The sequence below is a fragment of the Ceratotherium simum genome, chromosome 5 (assembly GCF_057802395.1).
Source record: "Ceratotherium simum simum isolate JZ-2026a chromosome 5, ASM5780239v1, whole genome shotgun sequence".
In the NCBI taxonomy this organism is placed as follows: Eukaryota; Metazoa; Chordata; class Mammalia; order Perissodactyla; family Rhinocerotidae; genus Ceratotherium; species Ceratotherium simum.
The window spans coordinates 42,107,149-42,122,337 of NC_141904.1; the positions used below are offsets into that span (position 1 = coordinate 42,107,149).

Here is a 15,189-nt window from a genome sequence, read left to right on the forward strand (position 1 = left end):
TGTGATGGCTTGATCTAATTAATTGCCAGAGAGATATCTTATTCCTTATGATTGCTTTTATAGCAAAGGAGGCAAGTACTAGATCTAAGGCTAGTTTTATAATATCAAAAGTTTATACAATTTAATGATTTCCCAAGTACCTACTCTGGTAGTCTGCAGATGTTCAAAAATAAATGAGACATGGATTCTTCTCTTGCCATAATTCATAGTTTAGGACACAACCTGTGTATAGTAACTGCTTTTATGGATACTTAGGGAACGAGAATAGAGGAAAGAAAAGAACTTTTGGCTGGAGCTTTCCAGAAAGGCTTCTTGAAGGACATGGAATTTGAGGTGGACATGTAAGGATGGATAGAACTTCAAAAGAGAGAGAGATTCCAGGTCCAGGAAGTGGTTTGATCAGGGATGTGGAAGTGGAACCGTGTACAGTATACTGAAAATTAGCGAGGACCTATGTAGCTGCACCACACGGTGGAGGAGTGGCGGGAAGATACTAGGAGGGAAGCCAGAAAGGAAATTAGAGGTTTCATTGATGTATATCCTAGCACATAAAATCAGCAAGACTTTAAAACCTTTTGTTAGAGAAATTTCCAAATATATACAAAAAAGAGAATAGGAGAATGCACCCTCATTGTCCCATCAAACAGCTTCAGTAATTATCAAATTACATGGCTAAAGATTGTGCTTCATCTATACCTCTACCTGCCCTCCCTCCCACCTACCTACACACACACACACACACAGAGACACAGACACACACACATACAAGATTATTTTAAAGCAAGTCCTAGATATCACTTCAACTAGATTTAATGGCTGAAGTTCAAGATGGCTTTCAGAGTTTGAACCTGAGCTACTTGGTTGAACCATCATTAACTGATGTTGGAGATACAGAAGTAGGTTTGGGGATGAGGAAGTTGGTGATTCTAATTTTGGACACGTAGAGTTTGAGGTGCTGAATATCACCTCAATATCCACAGTATCCTGTGGGATATTCAGCTGGAGATACCCAGCTAGTTGTTGGGCTTGTGGGCCTGGAGTTCAGGCAGGAGGTTGAGACTCGAGGCCTTGGCTGCAGGGAGGAAAACCCCGGGACAAATGAGCACCGAATGCCTCAGAGCCTGGTAAGTTCTAGCCCTGCCTTCCCTTCCAGGAGCCCATGCTCTGAGAAAGTCTTCAAGGGAATAAAACCCAGAAGGCTATTCTTTATGTATATGTAAGTTTTAGGAACATGTATTTAATCTCACTTAGTTGCACATAATCTAGTCTTAGGAGGACACTACAGAAAATCTGTTGGCAATTCAAAAAATGGATTAAGGCAATGACTAAAAACATTTATTGGTTTATGTTTCATCTTTATCAAATGTTAACACCAAAGAATTTGGAAGAGATGATATCCAGTGATATCCTGACGTCACAATCTACCCTTGATTTTTACAGAGATAGACTCTCTGCTAGTGACATGCTCCAAGTCCGGAAAGTAATGGAACATGTTTATGAGAAAATCATCAACTTGGATAATGAGTCTCAAACCACTAGCTCTTCTAATAATGAAAAACCAGGAGAACAGGAAAAAGAAGAGGATATTGCTGTGTTGGCGGAGGAAAAAATTGAACTTTTGTGCCAGGACCAGGTAAGTGGACTTGAGAACCACAGCCCTTTTTTTCCAATGCTGGTGCTCAGAAAGGGTTACATAATGTGGTGTGATTATGATTCCCAAGTCTGTTGCCTTTGAGGGGCCTCTGCTTTTAGAAAGACTGTAAGGAGCACTGGGTCTCTCCCCCCCTATTTGTGAGGCCCTTTCTGGAAGGGCTCTTCAGCCCATCCTAAAGCTTCCATTTACCCCTGGGGAGGTTTTCAGGAAAGGGACACGGAGATTTAAATGCATACACAGACAAATGTGGATGTGCTGGCGGCTTTTTTTCTGACAAGAAAAAGACACATGATCATCTTGATTTGCAGAGCAGCATCTGCCGTGTTAGTTTAAGATTTGAAGTGGAAGTTGGTGGAGCTGTTTTAAAGAAAGATGCCCTCAAGGCATTTCTTCAGAGGAATGGTTGAAGATGGTGTTTCTGGCCTAGCCACACGGTCTGCACGCCTCACTGTGCCCGGGTTTGTGCCTGTATGCATGGCAGCTATGTCAACAAGAGCAGGCTACCAGGCGTGGGTGAGGAGAGAACAAGCTGGACCACCTGATGAGAGTCCCTGAGTTAACAAGAAAGGTCTTAGATATTAGAGGCTTTGACGTTTTGTATTATTCATTTTTGCTGTTCAGGTTTTGGATCCAAATATGGACCTTCGAACAGTGAAACACTTCATATGGAAGAGTGGTGGTGACCTCACCCTGCATTACCGTCAGAAGTCCACGTGAAGGTTGGGCAAATGCTCCTGGCTATTCATTTACTGACCTTCCTCTATGGCCCCAAGAGTAGTCCTAGGAAGCCCACTGAGCCCCAACGGGAACAAGACTTCTAACGGCCGATTTGGTGTGGACTGAGATTCTCTTTCAATTGAAGTGACTAATTGAGATGTAATATAGAAACCAGTCTCCATGTGTAGAGTAAGCTGTCCCCAGGGAGGCAGGATGTGAGAGCAGAAGAGCCCCGAGCAGACTGTCTTGTGAGATGTACAGTGAACTGACGACAGGCCAGCGCAGACTTTGCTTCCTCCTTTTGTTTCAAAGGACCTTATCTTTGTCTGTTAGCACTTGTTAGAGACACATTGGTAGGGCCACATCTTTCACTGTTTCAACTTTAAACCCACACTCTCTAGCTTTTCTAAGAGAGTACATTCCATTCATGCCGTACCTATGAAGGCTTTTTCCAAGTTTGTCATTAAAAACAAATTGTTTTCACCATTTAAGACAGTTATTTTTAATAGGAATTTGCTGTTGCACAATTTGAGCCAGCCCATTTCATAATAAATGATTATTGTTGGGCTTGTTTTTAATATTGCATCTCAGATGTGTTCTTTTAGGAGGATCTGTTGACACTGCTCCAGGTGCTGGATCACAGCACTTGGACTGCCACACTAGAGTACTCCCAGCCCGTGCCCAGCGATGCCACACCCCCACAGTGCCCCGGCCTGTGTGGCGGTCATGAGGAGGTGCAGCTGTTTCAGTCCTTCCTCCACTGTGTCCAGTTTTATTCATGAGCAAAGCCAGGTAACACCACAGGTTCTTGCTCTGGGTGAGCAGCATGACACCATCAAAACTTAAGTCCATGATGAAATTTTACCTTCATTTAAATGCTACCTAAAATTTATGGTGTCAGAGTAAAAGGATATCATAGTGAGTTAATATTCATATCCTGGAAATATATGTATTTGTTTTTCCAGAGTTTTATATGCAGATTTTTGTTGTTGTACCTGTATCCAGATTTCTTTTCACTGTTCTTTCTAAAACTCTTAAAGCTTTCATAGAATCATTTGGATCTTGTACAGAATATAACTTATTGGGGATAAACACTTCAACTTTTGGCAGAAAAAAAAATACTTTGGATTCTCCCCAAGGTCATTTGTATTCAGAATAGATTAATGGTCCACCCCCATAAAAGTACACAAGACAAGCCTCCTGTACGAAGCCAGAAGCACAAGTGCCTTCAGAGGGCAGTTGATTCCAGTCCAGTTCCCTCCCCAGCTTGTGTGCGGCCTGTCCCCACAACAGCATGGACTGGGGAGGGGGTGGGAATGCTTTTTCTTTTCTACATCTTCACAGGTTCAGCTGGAGGCAGCTGATGGGCCTGGGTCCAGACCTTACTATTTGAGATATTCTGATCCGCACAACTGTAGAGACAGGGTCCCTCACTGCTGGTCAGCCTCCTTTGGAAAGTGGACAGGTCATTGCCTCCAGCACTTTGAAGAAGTGAGCAAAGACATGCCACGTTTCCACTGAGTCTTTCTCCCTTAGCAGAGAGCACCTGGCTGCTTTTTTAAAAAAAATCCTTTCTATCTGTTGGATACAACTGTGCGCTTTTGGTGCACATTTTTTAGCAATAGTTGTGAATTAATGGCAAAAAAAATTTAAAAACTCCTTTACCAGCCCTCAGGTGTGTTTGCACGAGGGGCCCTTGGGCTGAAGGAAGGAGCTTGCTGGGCCATTGCCCTGTGTGCCGAGCCTCGAGGGACAGCTGTGCTCCCTTCCTGTCATAGATCTGACCCCTAGCATGGTTGTACTTTTTCTTCCAGTCACACCAGTAATAGTTTCCAGAAAATTTGACAGTCTGCAATGCCAAAAGGGTAAAAATCTGTATTTCACGGTTGTATAGAATAAAGGCTTTAGTTAAAATATTTCCAAGTGTAGTACACATTTATTTTTTTCACTTGTCATTTTCCTTCATAGCAGATTACAGAGAAAGTAAGAAACTTCTGGTTTCATGTTTAGCCTGGAAATAATTACCATTGATACTCATTTTGTCCCCCAGTTTAGGGAGTGGAAAGTGTAAAGGTGAGGGAGGGAAGAACCAGAACCTGTGGGTGAGGGTGACTTTGGGTCAGACTGCCAGGCTACAGTGAGGGAAGCTGGCCTCAGAACAGTCCTGTGGCAATCCTGTTCCACTCCTTGGATTCCTGCGAGCAGACCCTGGGCTCCCAGACAATCCAGGAACCAGCTCCAGCACTGGCTTTGGACACAATGCCTCACTGTTCTGCAGGCTTATCAGCTGCTCTGGTAGGCTTGACAAGGGCTTGCTTTAAATGCAGTCACAGTGCTAGAAAAATTAAGTATTTACTAATTTGGGGGCTTTCCTCCATATACTTGGTCTGTGCCCCCCACAAGAGCTGATAGTCCTTGTCCTGTGGGCCAACGGAACTCTGTGAATTCCTTGTTAGTGCAGACATGATGAATCAAGCAGTCAAGGTAGGACTTTCAACTGGGCAGAGGCTAGAAGACAAGGCCAGAGGCAGCTTTCATGGTGCTGAGCAAGGAGTGTGGGAAGGTGCGGGACTCCAGCCAAGTCAGGAGAGGACTTCAGGTGATGAGGGGCCACCCCTGGATGGAGCCCTTCTCTTTCTGCAGGACCTGGACAGAGCAGAAGACCCACTGCCTCCCAAGGCACCTGGGGGTTGGGGGAACAGGCTCCTCATCCCCCTTGGGGTCGGGGCTCTGTGTAAAGAAATCCAGTCAGGTGGACTAGCTTTGAGAAAGTCTGCTTAGGATGGTGAACTTAAATTTGCAACTTGTATTCACCATTGGGGCTGGCTGGATGCCTTGGATATTTAGAAGATACGGTTCTATAAGTTTGGGAGCTCACAGGAGTCACCACTGGGAATACTAGGTCTGTGGGGTGTGGACCCTGGGGAAGAAGAAACCTTGTGTTCCAAGCACAAGTGAGTCTCTGCTGAAGAGCCTAGAATTTCCAACACCCCCCACCCCCAGGAGAGGTAGTCAAGTTCACTGTCTCTCTCTTCTAACCATGACTGGCATACGTCGGGCAGCCTGAGCCAACTGTGCAGTGTAACACAGGGATGAGGGTACATGATGGAAGAGACAGTATTTGGGGCTTCAGGGGTCCCCAGGGGTTGGGGGTGCCTTCCAGTACAGATAGGGCTGGCTGAGCTGTGCAGTAGGAATCAAGGCAAGCCCTACAAGGCGAAGACTCTACACCAACCCTTCCTCCCTCACCCCATCTTCACACCTGATGGTATCTGGACCCTGGTGTCTCCTGGGCAGCCATAGTGACCAGAACAGGAGTAAGCACTGGACTTAAGGGTGCATGGCCAAAAGATGCCCTTCCCTAAGGCCCACAGCCTCCTCTTACTACCCACTGAGGCTCCATGCCCCACCCAAGCAGCAGAGAATCCTTTCCTCCCCTATCCCAGCTCTTGCAAAACTTACTTAACCTGGGGTGCTGCTCCCAGCCCTCTACCACCCCCAGACAAGTGTCCACTTCCCTAAAGCCAGGACCATCAGGCAGAATTAATGCTGGGAGGTCATCTCTTAGAGACCAGAAGTAGGGTCTGAGTGGACACAAAAGCCCACCACCAGCAGAAGTCCCTGCATTCACTCAGAGCCACAGCCTAAAAGCTGAACACACTAGGCTGGGATCAGGCAAGAGGCTGGGCTGCCTCTCCACATCTGGGCCTCATGAAATGCCATCAGGGGCCTTGTCATAGTCCAGGGCATTATTCTGGGGTAGAGAGCTGGACCTCACTGGCTGCCCCCTCAGCCTCCACCTCGAAATCTGGGCTCTCTGTGCTTGTTGGCTCCTCCTCAGCCTGAGCTTCGAGCAGCTCAGCAGACAGCCCATCTTCTGGTGAGGCTGCAGAGGTGAGGCTGTCGGGAAGGGTCAGCTGAGGCAGGTGGTCTGGCAGGGCTTGGGTGCCTGGGCTGTCCGGGAAGGAGACCTCAAACTCTGACCCAGACCATGTGGCCTCACCTGAAACACAGAGGGTGGGGCTGAGGAGGACTGCAGAACCCAGGGCCAGTGTGGCCTGGGGCAGTAACCCCATTGACCCCCAACTCCCAGCCCAGGCCTCTCACTTGGCTGAGAAACCCGGGGCAACCTTCCCAACAACCCGGGGTCCTTCCCAAAGGCTTCAGAAGGTGCTGGCTACTCACCTCCACGCTCATGAGAACCGCTGCTGGAGCAGACGTCCTCTGGTCCTGAGGCTGAGACAGCTGTGGAGGTTAGCTCTGTGGAAGAGGGCAGGCTGGGCCAGACACTGGCATTGCTGCTGTCCAAGAGAGAGAGGCCCGACACGTCCAGGAAGCCTAGGGGAAGGGGCATAGTTCTTTGCCAGCACAAAACCCCGAATGCTGGAAGGCCAGTACCCTGGGCTCACTCTGCCTGGTTCCTGGGGCATCTGGCCCAGCCTGAAACTCTAATCTCCTCAGCCTATGGTGATGCCGGCCACCCAACCCCAGAAAGGTTCCCCACTGCCTGTTTCTGAGGAAAGAAGGGGTCTGGGATTGGGCCTCATGGGAGTAGCACACTGGCAGAGGACCTAGACTCTGCTCTGTCCCCAGTGTGCTGTGTGACCTTGAACAGGCCACCTGTCTTCTCTCAGATGCAGTCTCCCATCCGTACACTGGATCGGATTATCTGTAACCATCTCGGCATGTATGAGATAGGAGGAGTCAGCAGGTCTGAGGAAGGTTTTGGCACTACAGCCAAAGTCCAGCCCTGAGCCTGGGCCCCACTTGAGCATGAGGGTTGCACGTTTCTCAGCCTCCTCTCCAGGGCCAGCTCAGTACCTGGGTCCATGACTCGCTGCACTGGAGGCGGAGGCCAAAGAGGAGACTCCATGGAACGTGGAAGATCACCAAGGTCTGGAGCGCCATGGCCGGGACTCCCAAGCTCCGGAAGCTGTTCCTCCATGGAGGAGCCAGGTGCTTGCAGCAGGGCCTAGGGGAGCCAGGGAAGAAGCGGGAACCGGGTGAGGGCAGTCGGAACAGTATAGTCCAACCTAACCCCTAGCCCACACTTGCTCTGGGAACACCACTCTGCCTGAAGGAGCAAACAGCCTTGGTGATCTGCTCCTTCCTCTAAAGGGGATGTAAAGTCAGGCCACAGGGACCTGGCTGGCCTCCTCTGCGGTGCCCACACAGAGCGGAAGCACACTTCCCACTCTGCTGAGGAGCCCCAGGTGCCCACCTGGCTGGTCCCCATCAATGACCCACAAGGAGAGGGCCTTCTGTGAATTCCAGCATGCCTGGAGAGCAATCCTTGAGTGCCCCCTGGTGCAGACTCCAGGCACCAGTCCAGGGCCCAAAGGCACTCAGGGGACCTGCTCAAACGCCATGAAGGCAGGGCCGGTGCTCCCCTGTAGACTTGGCCAGATAACCAGCCCAACTGGGGCTCTGGACACCCAGCCCCTGGCCCGACTTTACCACAGACTCACTGAGGCACAGAACAAGGCTCTGCCCACCTCTGAGCCTCAGTTTCCCACTCATGAAATGAAAATGACAACTAGTGCCTCGCCACTACCCTCACCTCCAGACCCAAGTGGCAGGAGAACCAAAGCGGGTTTCACTGTCCCAGGCCAGGCCCATCTGTTCCCAGAGTCCCAGAGGCAGACGGGCCTCCCAAGGCTCCACAGACAGGCCCCTGGTGAGGGTAGCCTCCAGAGTCTTCTCTCTTCCCAGCTAACAGGCCCCTCTGCCCACATGAAGCGCCCCTCTTCCACCTGCTGGCAGATGCTCCCCACATACCTCCAGGTAGCCACCCTGCCTGGAGCCCATCTCTGGGCTAGGAGGGGCAGGAGAGTCCTGGGGGGGGGGTCCAGGTGGCGGGGTACCAGGTGGCTTCTTGTGGTGGCTGGAGGGCTGAGTTGGGATCCGGTGCAGATACCCATAGCCGATGCCGCACCCCAGACTGCCAAAGGCCAGAAACATTCAATCCAGGGGGTTGTCCCTCAGCCCTTCCCATCTCTGCCACCACCACCCACTACTGGCAGTGAGGGTGCTGAAAGGGTGCCTCCTGGACCAATGGTCAGCCTCAGGATCCCTGGGCCCAGGGCCCAGCCCTCCACCCCCACCAGGGGACTCTGGAGGTCCATGCCCACTCGCCAGGCCCCCCCAGGGCCCCTCTAGGGCCCCACCCTGCAGCCCTCTGACCCCAGGAAGTACCTGCCCTCTCCACCCCAGGCTGCATTGGGAGTAACAGTCACCTCCCGGCAGGAGTCGGACTCGGAGTTATAAACCATCAGCTTCAAGGGCTTCCCCTCGTGGGACTCGATGAGCGTAAAGAAGTCCTCGGACTATGACAGACACACAGCGCCTGAGCCCTGCTCCCAGCGCTGGAACTGGAAACCTCAACAAAACAAGACACTTCTCATGGACAGCACCCATCTCTCCACACTCCATCCAGGGGGTCTGGGAAGGGGAAAGCCAAGGGTTTCTCACCTCCTGGAGGATCTGGTCTGAGCCAACCACGTAGTCTGTGTAGGGGCGCAGGCCGGCAAAGAAGGCAGGCGAAGAGGGTTCCACATCCTGAGGAAAGAATCGCGCACTATTGGCCTTGCTACTGCAGAGGGGCAGGAGCGAGGGAGCTGCTTCTCCAGGTAGTGAATAGGACACTTGTCCTCTGTCCCCAGGCCAGGGCCTCAAGCCGAGACTTTCCCACCTCACCTCCTACCTCCCCTCCCTCCCTCAGGTCCAGAGCCTGCCCAGCAGAGGGCAGCACTGTGGCATGGCTGACAGCACTGAGCTCTGGACTTCCACCTGGGTTCAACTCCTGGTCCCACCAACTGCTAGCTGGGCGACTGTGGACAAATACTTAACTGCCCAGCCTCAGTTTCCTCACAATTAAAAGTAGGATGTGTAGTACTTACTCATAGGGTTGCTGAGAAGATTTAAAAAATATATATGTAAAGAAGGAAAACCACACCTTGGCCCACGGTAAGTGCCCAATTGCATTGCTGTTACTGCTGCAGGCATATGGCTGAAGACCCCTGCGTAGGGGTTGGAGGCGGGGGCAGTGAGCACAACTGGGTACAAGGATTGCTTTCTCCCTTGGAGAGGGCCCTTGGAAAGTTCTACCACTCCCAGTCTCCCAGCCTCCCTGAGGAATGCAAAGGGATCTGCACCATCACCCCCACCGCACTCAGGGACAAACTGAGGCAGGCTGAGAAGGCTGAGGAGGCTCCCCCAAGAAGTCCGAGAGCAACAGAGGAGGCTAGAAAACATAGCAGCCGATTTCCAGCTCAGGGCACCCTCCTTCCCCCAAGACATAGGACCAAGCATTCGAGAACTTGGACACCGTCAGTGAACGTACATGTCACGTGTGCACGTGTGTCTGTGAACAGACACTAACAGCAACATCTGTGACAACTCAGCCACTGAGATTCATTGAGATTCAGACCCCAGGCACCAGGCCAGTGCTAAAGGTGCTCTCAGGGGACCTGCCAGAAAAAAACATACCAGTATACTAGAAAGGATACCAAAAAACCACTAGATACAAAGACTAACAGAGCAGCACTCTGGCAGTACAACCACCCTTCCAGTAGATGGGATCCCACCTTTCAAAAGAAACCACGGTGCAAAGGCTAAGAAAGTGCCCCAAGTCACATGGCTAACAAGCAGCAAGGTGCACAGTTCAGGTGATGAGCTGCCCTCTCTGGGACACCGGAATGAGTGAGACCTGCCCTCAGGGAGTCCTCCAATAGACCCATTGGCTACTGACCTCTCCCTGTTGCCCCCCAGACCTCACCCCTGCCCCCAGCTACCTGTTCTGGCCCCACCTTCACTGTAGGCCTGGCCCATTGCCTCCACCCACACATGTGCCCTGCCAGCACTCACCAGGACGTGCCACACATGCTCGCTGGCCCGGCGGAAGCTGCAGAAGCGCACACTGGCGCCCAGCAGGCCCTGGCCGCCCCACATGTTGCTGGGCACCACCTCCACCTCGCGCACCTTCATGGTCTTCATACTGAACACCTCCAGCTTCACGGGCTTCTCCACATTGGCCTTCAGCAGGGCCTTCAGTGTGTCATTCTCCTTGTTCTGTGGGGGCAGCGGGGCTGACTCCATACCCCTCAGACAAGCCTGGGTCTGAGATGGGGCAAGGGCCATGGTGGCCAGCTGCCCCAGCAGGGCCTGGTGCAGGGATGGGCCGGGGCAGCGGCTGGGCCCAGGGCCACAGGCCACGCCTGGGCCTGCAGCCACTGAGACCCCACCACCCCCAAGCACTGCTAAACCCTCTTCCCTCAGCTCCCCAGAAAATATAACAAAGTAAGCAAAGAGCCTCCTGGGTCCAGAGCACTGCAGTGCCGCCCCACTCTGAGCTGCTCCTTGGCCAGAGCCCTCACACCTCTCATGCCCCAAGACGTAGGCCCCTTAGGCCTTGTGGCCAACTCCAAGAGTCCATTTGCCTCCAGTCCACCCCAGAGGGCTCAGGGGCTGAGCTCTGGGCAGGGCCCCTATTAGCCCTTGGAGAAGGTGAGATGGGGATGGGCCTCCCTCCAGAAGAAAAGGGAGGGAGAGCAGGGCTGGGGCCTCCTGTGGGACAGAAGGAGACACACACACACACACACAAGCAGGGCTGGGGCCTCCTGTGGGACAGAAGGAGACACACACACACACGCAAAGCAGAGGTGCAATGGGGGAGCCTCACCAGTCGCGAGTGCCCGATGGTGATGATGAAGTCAAAGTAGGGCTCCAGGCCCGCCTGCTGGGCTGGGGAGTTCTCCTGCACCTGCAGAGGCCACAGTCACTGCACCAACCCCATGACTCTCCCGAAGCCCCTGGCCCTCAACTTCAGAAACTATCACCACTCCCACGTTCCAGCAAGGACACTGGCGTGAACTGTGCCACAAATGGTCATCGTCAAGAATCACTCCCTCTTCTTTTGCTCCCTTCCTCGGCACAAATTGTCGTCTTTAGGAAAACGACTCTTTCCTGATCATGATCCATTGATTATGCTTCCAGAAATGCCTCCTAAGAGAGCCCAGGGCAGTCTGGGGGCTACCAGTAGGCCATATGGAGACAGGGTGGTGCAGGCCTGTGGGGATGCTGCCCCAGAGGGCTGGGCTGGGGCCTCTGGAAAGCCGGAGGGTTTACCAGAAAGGTTTCGATGTGGACAGGAAGGGAGGTCCCCAGGATAGATGGAACCAGGGCTGTGCCCAGAAAGACAGAGTGGGGAAGGCAGCCTGTAGCAGATCCCAGAGGGCCCCCCAAGCCTGTGGTGACAGATCCAAACTCAGTCCAGCAGACGGTGCGACTGCTGAGGAGTGGGTGGCTGAGGGGAGCAGACCCCAGGGACAGGAATGAGCCCGAGCCAAGGAGCCTGTGAGCAGTGCCTAATCCTGCCTCACGTTCCCACCTCTCCTCCCATGCAGGACATCTCCTCCAGGAGCCATTCCCAGCCCTGAGCTCCCCAGCTCACCGCCATCTCCAAAAGCACAACAGCAGGCTGCCGGCGGTGGCAGAAATCCATTTCACAGGCCCCATTTACAGAGCCTCACCCAGACAAGGCTGCCTTTATTCCCAGGTCCACAACCCTGACGCTGGGCCCCACACCCTGAGGCCTTTGGTGTGAGCACTTGATGTCCTGCTGGTCAGGCCCCAGCCCAGAGGGCACAGGGCTCATGCGGCCTCAGGTTCTGGATGCCACCCACAAGGAGAAGGCCCTGTGGCTTCCACCACCCACCAGCCCCTCCAGTCCTGGAGTCTTTAAGCTGAAGGAGAGCTCACCACTGAGCCTTTGCAACAAGGCCAATTTGCCTCTGGAATTAGGATTCCCTCCCAGGAGTGTGACCAATTGAGTCCCTGTTGCCACTTGCAGAAGCTGCCATGGCTTCCAATGAGAGTGAACCCAGAAACCAAGTCCAGCTCTAGATGGCCTGGCCCAGAGGGCAAGTGCTCTGAGCCTGCACCTTGTCCCCTCAGCGGACAGCTGGGACAAGGCAGCTTTTGAAAATCATAGGACAGTTAATCAGGGATAGCTTGTGGGAGGTGCTCCTCCCTGCTCAGGGCCATTTCTAGGCCACTCCACCTCCCTCAGGTGAGGCCCCTGCTCCTGGGGCTGGTGCCGCCCAGCTATCTGCCCGCTACCCTCCTCAACATTATGAGGCAGCTGCTCTCCATCATTAATGAGGTCCAGAGGCTCAGGCCCCCAAGCCCCAGGCCTGGCCCTCTCCCAGCCCATTCAGCGCCTCTATCCGCCCTCTCCCGTGGCTTGTCCTCTGTCTGGCTGTACTGCACTGCCCTTGTCCTGGGCCTTGTCATCGTCCACTATGGCTCCACAGCGGAAATAATCCCTGCTGCTGCCCACCACACCCCTACTCCCTCAACAAGCACCACTCTCTGTCCAGCTCTCCTGGGGGCTCCCATCACACCCGACCCTGCAGCCCCACAATGCATGCTGCTCTCAAAACACTCCCTGCTCTATTCCCCATCAGGGAACCTAATGTAATTAACAGTGACAGAGGTTTATACTTCCTGAGGGTTGGCTGAGTGCCAGGGGACTGCACCATCTGCTTTACCTATCATTTAACCCTTTTACTAAGCCTAACTTACAGATGAGGGAAAAACACTCAGTTATTCAGTAATCCAACCCAGAGCCCGCTCCCAACCACTGCCCTGGAACAGCCATTTCCTGGGAAATCCTCCACTGCTCTAAGCTTGCTGAGGGCAGGAACTTCTCCCATGTCCCTGGCACACAGTGGGAACACCAATATTTATAGAAGGCAGCACACTTGTTCTTTAGTTTTTAAAAATGTAAGTAGGTAATGTCACACTTCCTCTTAAAACCTCCCGATGGCTCCACATCTCGGAATAAAATCCTAGATCCTCAGGACAACATGCAAGGCCCCACACAATCTAGCCTCAGTTGTTACCACTCTCCTCCTTCCACTGACCAGCCCATCCAAGCATACCAGCCTCCCCTCCTTCCTTCTCTTCAAACACAACAAGCACCACCCCACCTCAGGGACCCGCTCTGCCCAAAACACTCTTCCCCCAAATATCTGTACTGTCCACTCCTTCCTTCCTTCCAAGGTGTCTGTTCTAGTGTTCCTTGATCAGAGCCTTTCCTGACCCCTCTATGCAAAATAGCACACACTCATCACTCTGTATCCCTTTACCTTGCTTTATTTTTCTCCCTAGCAATGATCACCACCCACCATATATTTCTCTTTCTTGTCTCTCTCCCTTCTCTCCCTGCTTGCCACAAAGTATGTGCTCACAAATACCTGTTTTTGTGAATGAAGATCTACAATCCCTCTCCACTCTGTCCCTCTCCAATAGGCCCTTCCTATCTTCACTCCCACCACTGCCCCACCCCTCTCTCCTGCCAATATCCTCAATTCCTTTGCCTTCCATCAAACCTGTTGGAAGACTCTCAGGGCTGGATGCATTCCACCGTCCACCTTTACTGTCTGATGCCTCACCATGATGTCCACTAGAGAAAGCTCATCAATGAGCACAAACCCTGCCAACTCCGAGTTGCTTTCCTTTCAGGAAACCCCTTCTTTAGCCCTCCCCCCTGGGAGCCGATAACAGAGCCTGCCAGCACAATACAGAGACCACTCAAGAGCCAGGCACCAAACTGACAAGCTTGCCTGCCCACACCCACCCCTGCATCCGTCCACTGTGCGCCAGGAAAAAGGGGGCCCTTCGTCGCTGCGCTCCGGGGTCAAAGACCCTCCTATCTCTCACCTCGGTTACAGCCCCTCCCACTCTGCCGTACAAGTCTCGATCCCAACTCTCCACCTGGCTGCGGGCCCCTCTCGTCACCTCACATTCTAGCAACCCAACTCCGTCTCCACTTCCCCAGGACTGCTTGTCCAGACCTCCTTGTAGCAACACCGAGAGGACGTTCTCAGCCCCGGCCTTCCGGCTCCTATCTGCAATGTTTCGCCCTGGGTACCGCCCCCTGCTGCAAACGCTCTCCCCGTGCCTTCTGCAGCATTCTCCTGGTTCTCCCGCTTCCCACTTTCCCCGGCTGGTTCGCACTGGTCCTCGATCCCCCGAAGCTTCTCCGAAACCACGAGAGGCGGGATGCGCGCCGGCCGGTTCCCCCGCAGCTGGCGCCCACTTGGTTACCCTGACCCCCTGGATCCAAGGGCGGGGACCGCCGAGGTTTCGGCGTTGCTGGCTCTCTCCCCGGGCCCAGCACGGAGCGCAGCACGCAGCAGGCAATCATAAATGTGACCTAAGTGCACAAATGCGTCCCAACTGGACCTGGTGCAATTTTCACCAGAGAAAAGTGCCATTCCGGGACGGCCTGGCCCAACCTGACGAGGAAACGCTCCCGCTTCCTGCACAGCTGGCACTTGGGGCGGGCACTGGGCCGACCGCGACCGCAGACGGGCTGGTGGCCGGGGCGCCGCAGGGCCGCCTCTCGCAGGCGGCTCCCACCTGCAAAGGGCGCCCCCCTCCCCCCCGGGCGGCTGCACTAGGGCCGGGACCCCGTCGCTGCCGCCCTCAGGCCGGCGACCAGGAGTCCCGGTGAGGGCGCCCCGCCAGTCACCGGCGCCGCGGGGCAACTCACCCCGTGCAGGTGGAAGCCCTCGGCACCGCCCGCGGGCTGCTCGGCGCTGGCGCCCAGGCCCATGGCAGCGGCCCGGATCCGGCGCCCCAGTCCCGTAACCCACTGCCCGACCTGGCGCCACCAGCGCGAGCTCGCCCTCTCGGCGCTCGATTACCAGCGCCTGGTCACGTGGGCGCCTGGCTGCTCCCACCCCTGACTCTGACGCCCTTAGCAACTGGCCGGCAACACCGTTTCCAAGGACGCGCGCGCCTCCCGCTTC

At 53.8% G+C, this 15,189-nt stretch overlaps 2 protein-coding genes across 4 annotated transcripts in view; one reads left to right on the forward strand and one right to left on the reverse strand.

Moving 5' to 3' along the window:
- The window catches only part of WDR48 (WD repeat domain 48), a 46,295-nt gene extending 42,006 nt beyond the window's left edge, over positions 1-4,289 (forward strand). For all 3 annotated transcript variants that reach the window (XM_087430746.1, XM_087430748.1, XM_087430747.1), the window contains 2 exons: positions 1,441-1,633; positions 2,276-4,289. In XM_087430746.1, coding sequence (XP_087286872.1) covers positions 1,441-1,633; positions 2,276-2,371 — 289 coding nt within the window. In that variant the 3' untranslated portion in view covers positions 2,372-4,289. The remainder of the gene's footprint in view (positions 1-1,440; positions 1,634-2,275) is intronic.
- GORASP1 (golgi reassembly stacking protein 1) lies at positions 4,222-15,057 on the reverse strand. The gene is made up of 9 exons (XM_004419531.3): positions 14,931-15,057; positions 11,052-11,132; positions 10,238-10,441; positions 8,843-8,929; positions 8,567-8,697; positions 8,150-8,312; positions 7,193-7,343; positions 6,557-6,709; positions 4,222-6,374 (listed from the first exon to the last, which is right to left on the reverse strand). The coding sequence occupies exons 1-9, from the start codon at positions 14,991-14,993 to the stop codon at positions 6,121-6,123; spliced, it is 1,287 nt and encodes a 428-aa protein (XP_004419588.1). The 5' UTR covers positions 14,994-15,057; the 3' UTR covers positions 4,222-6,120.
- Positions 15,058-15,189: the final 132 nt, after the last annotated feature.

Coding starts and splice junctions, on each gene's coding strand:
- GORASP1 (XM_004419531.3), bottom strand. CDS start 14,993: ATGGGCCTGGGCGCCAGCGCCGAGCAGCCCGCGGGCGGTGCCGAGGGC. Junction 8,930..10,237: donor AGCATGTGTGGCACGTCCTG/GTGAGTGCTGGC, acceptor TTCTTTCCTCAG/GATGTGGAACCCTCTTCGCC. Junction 8,313..8,566: donor GCCTGGGGTGGAGAGGGCAG/GTACTTCCTGGG, acceptor GGCCTTTGGCAG/TCTGGGGTGCGGCATCGGCT.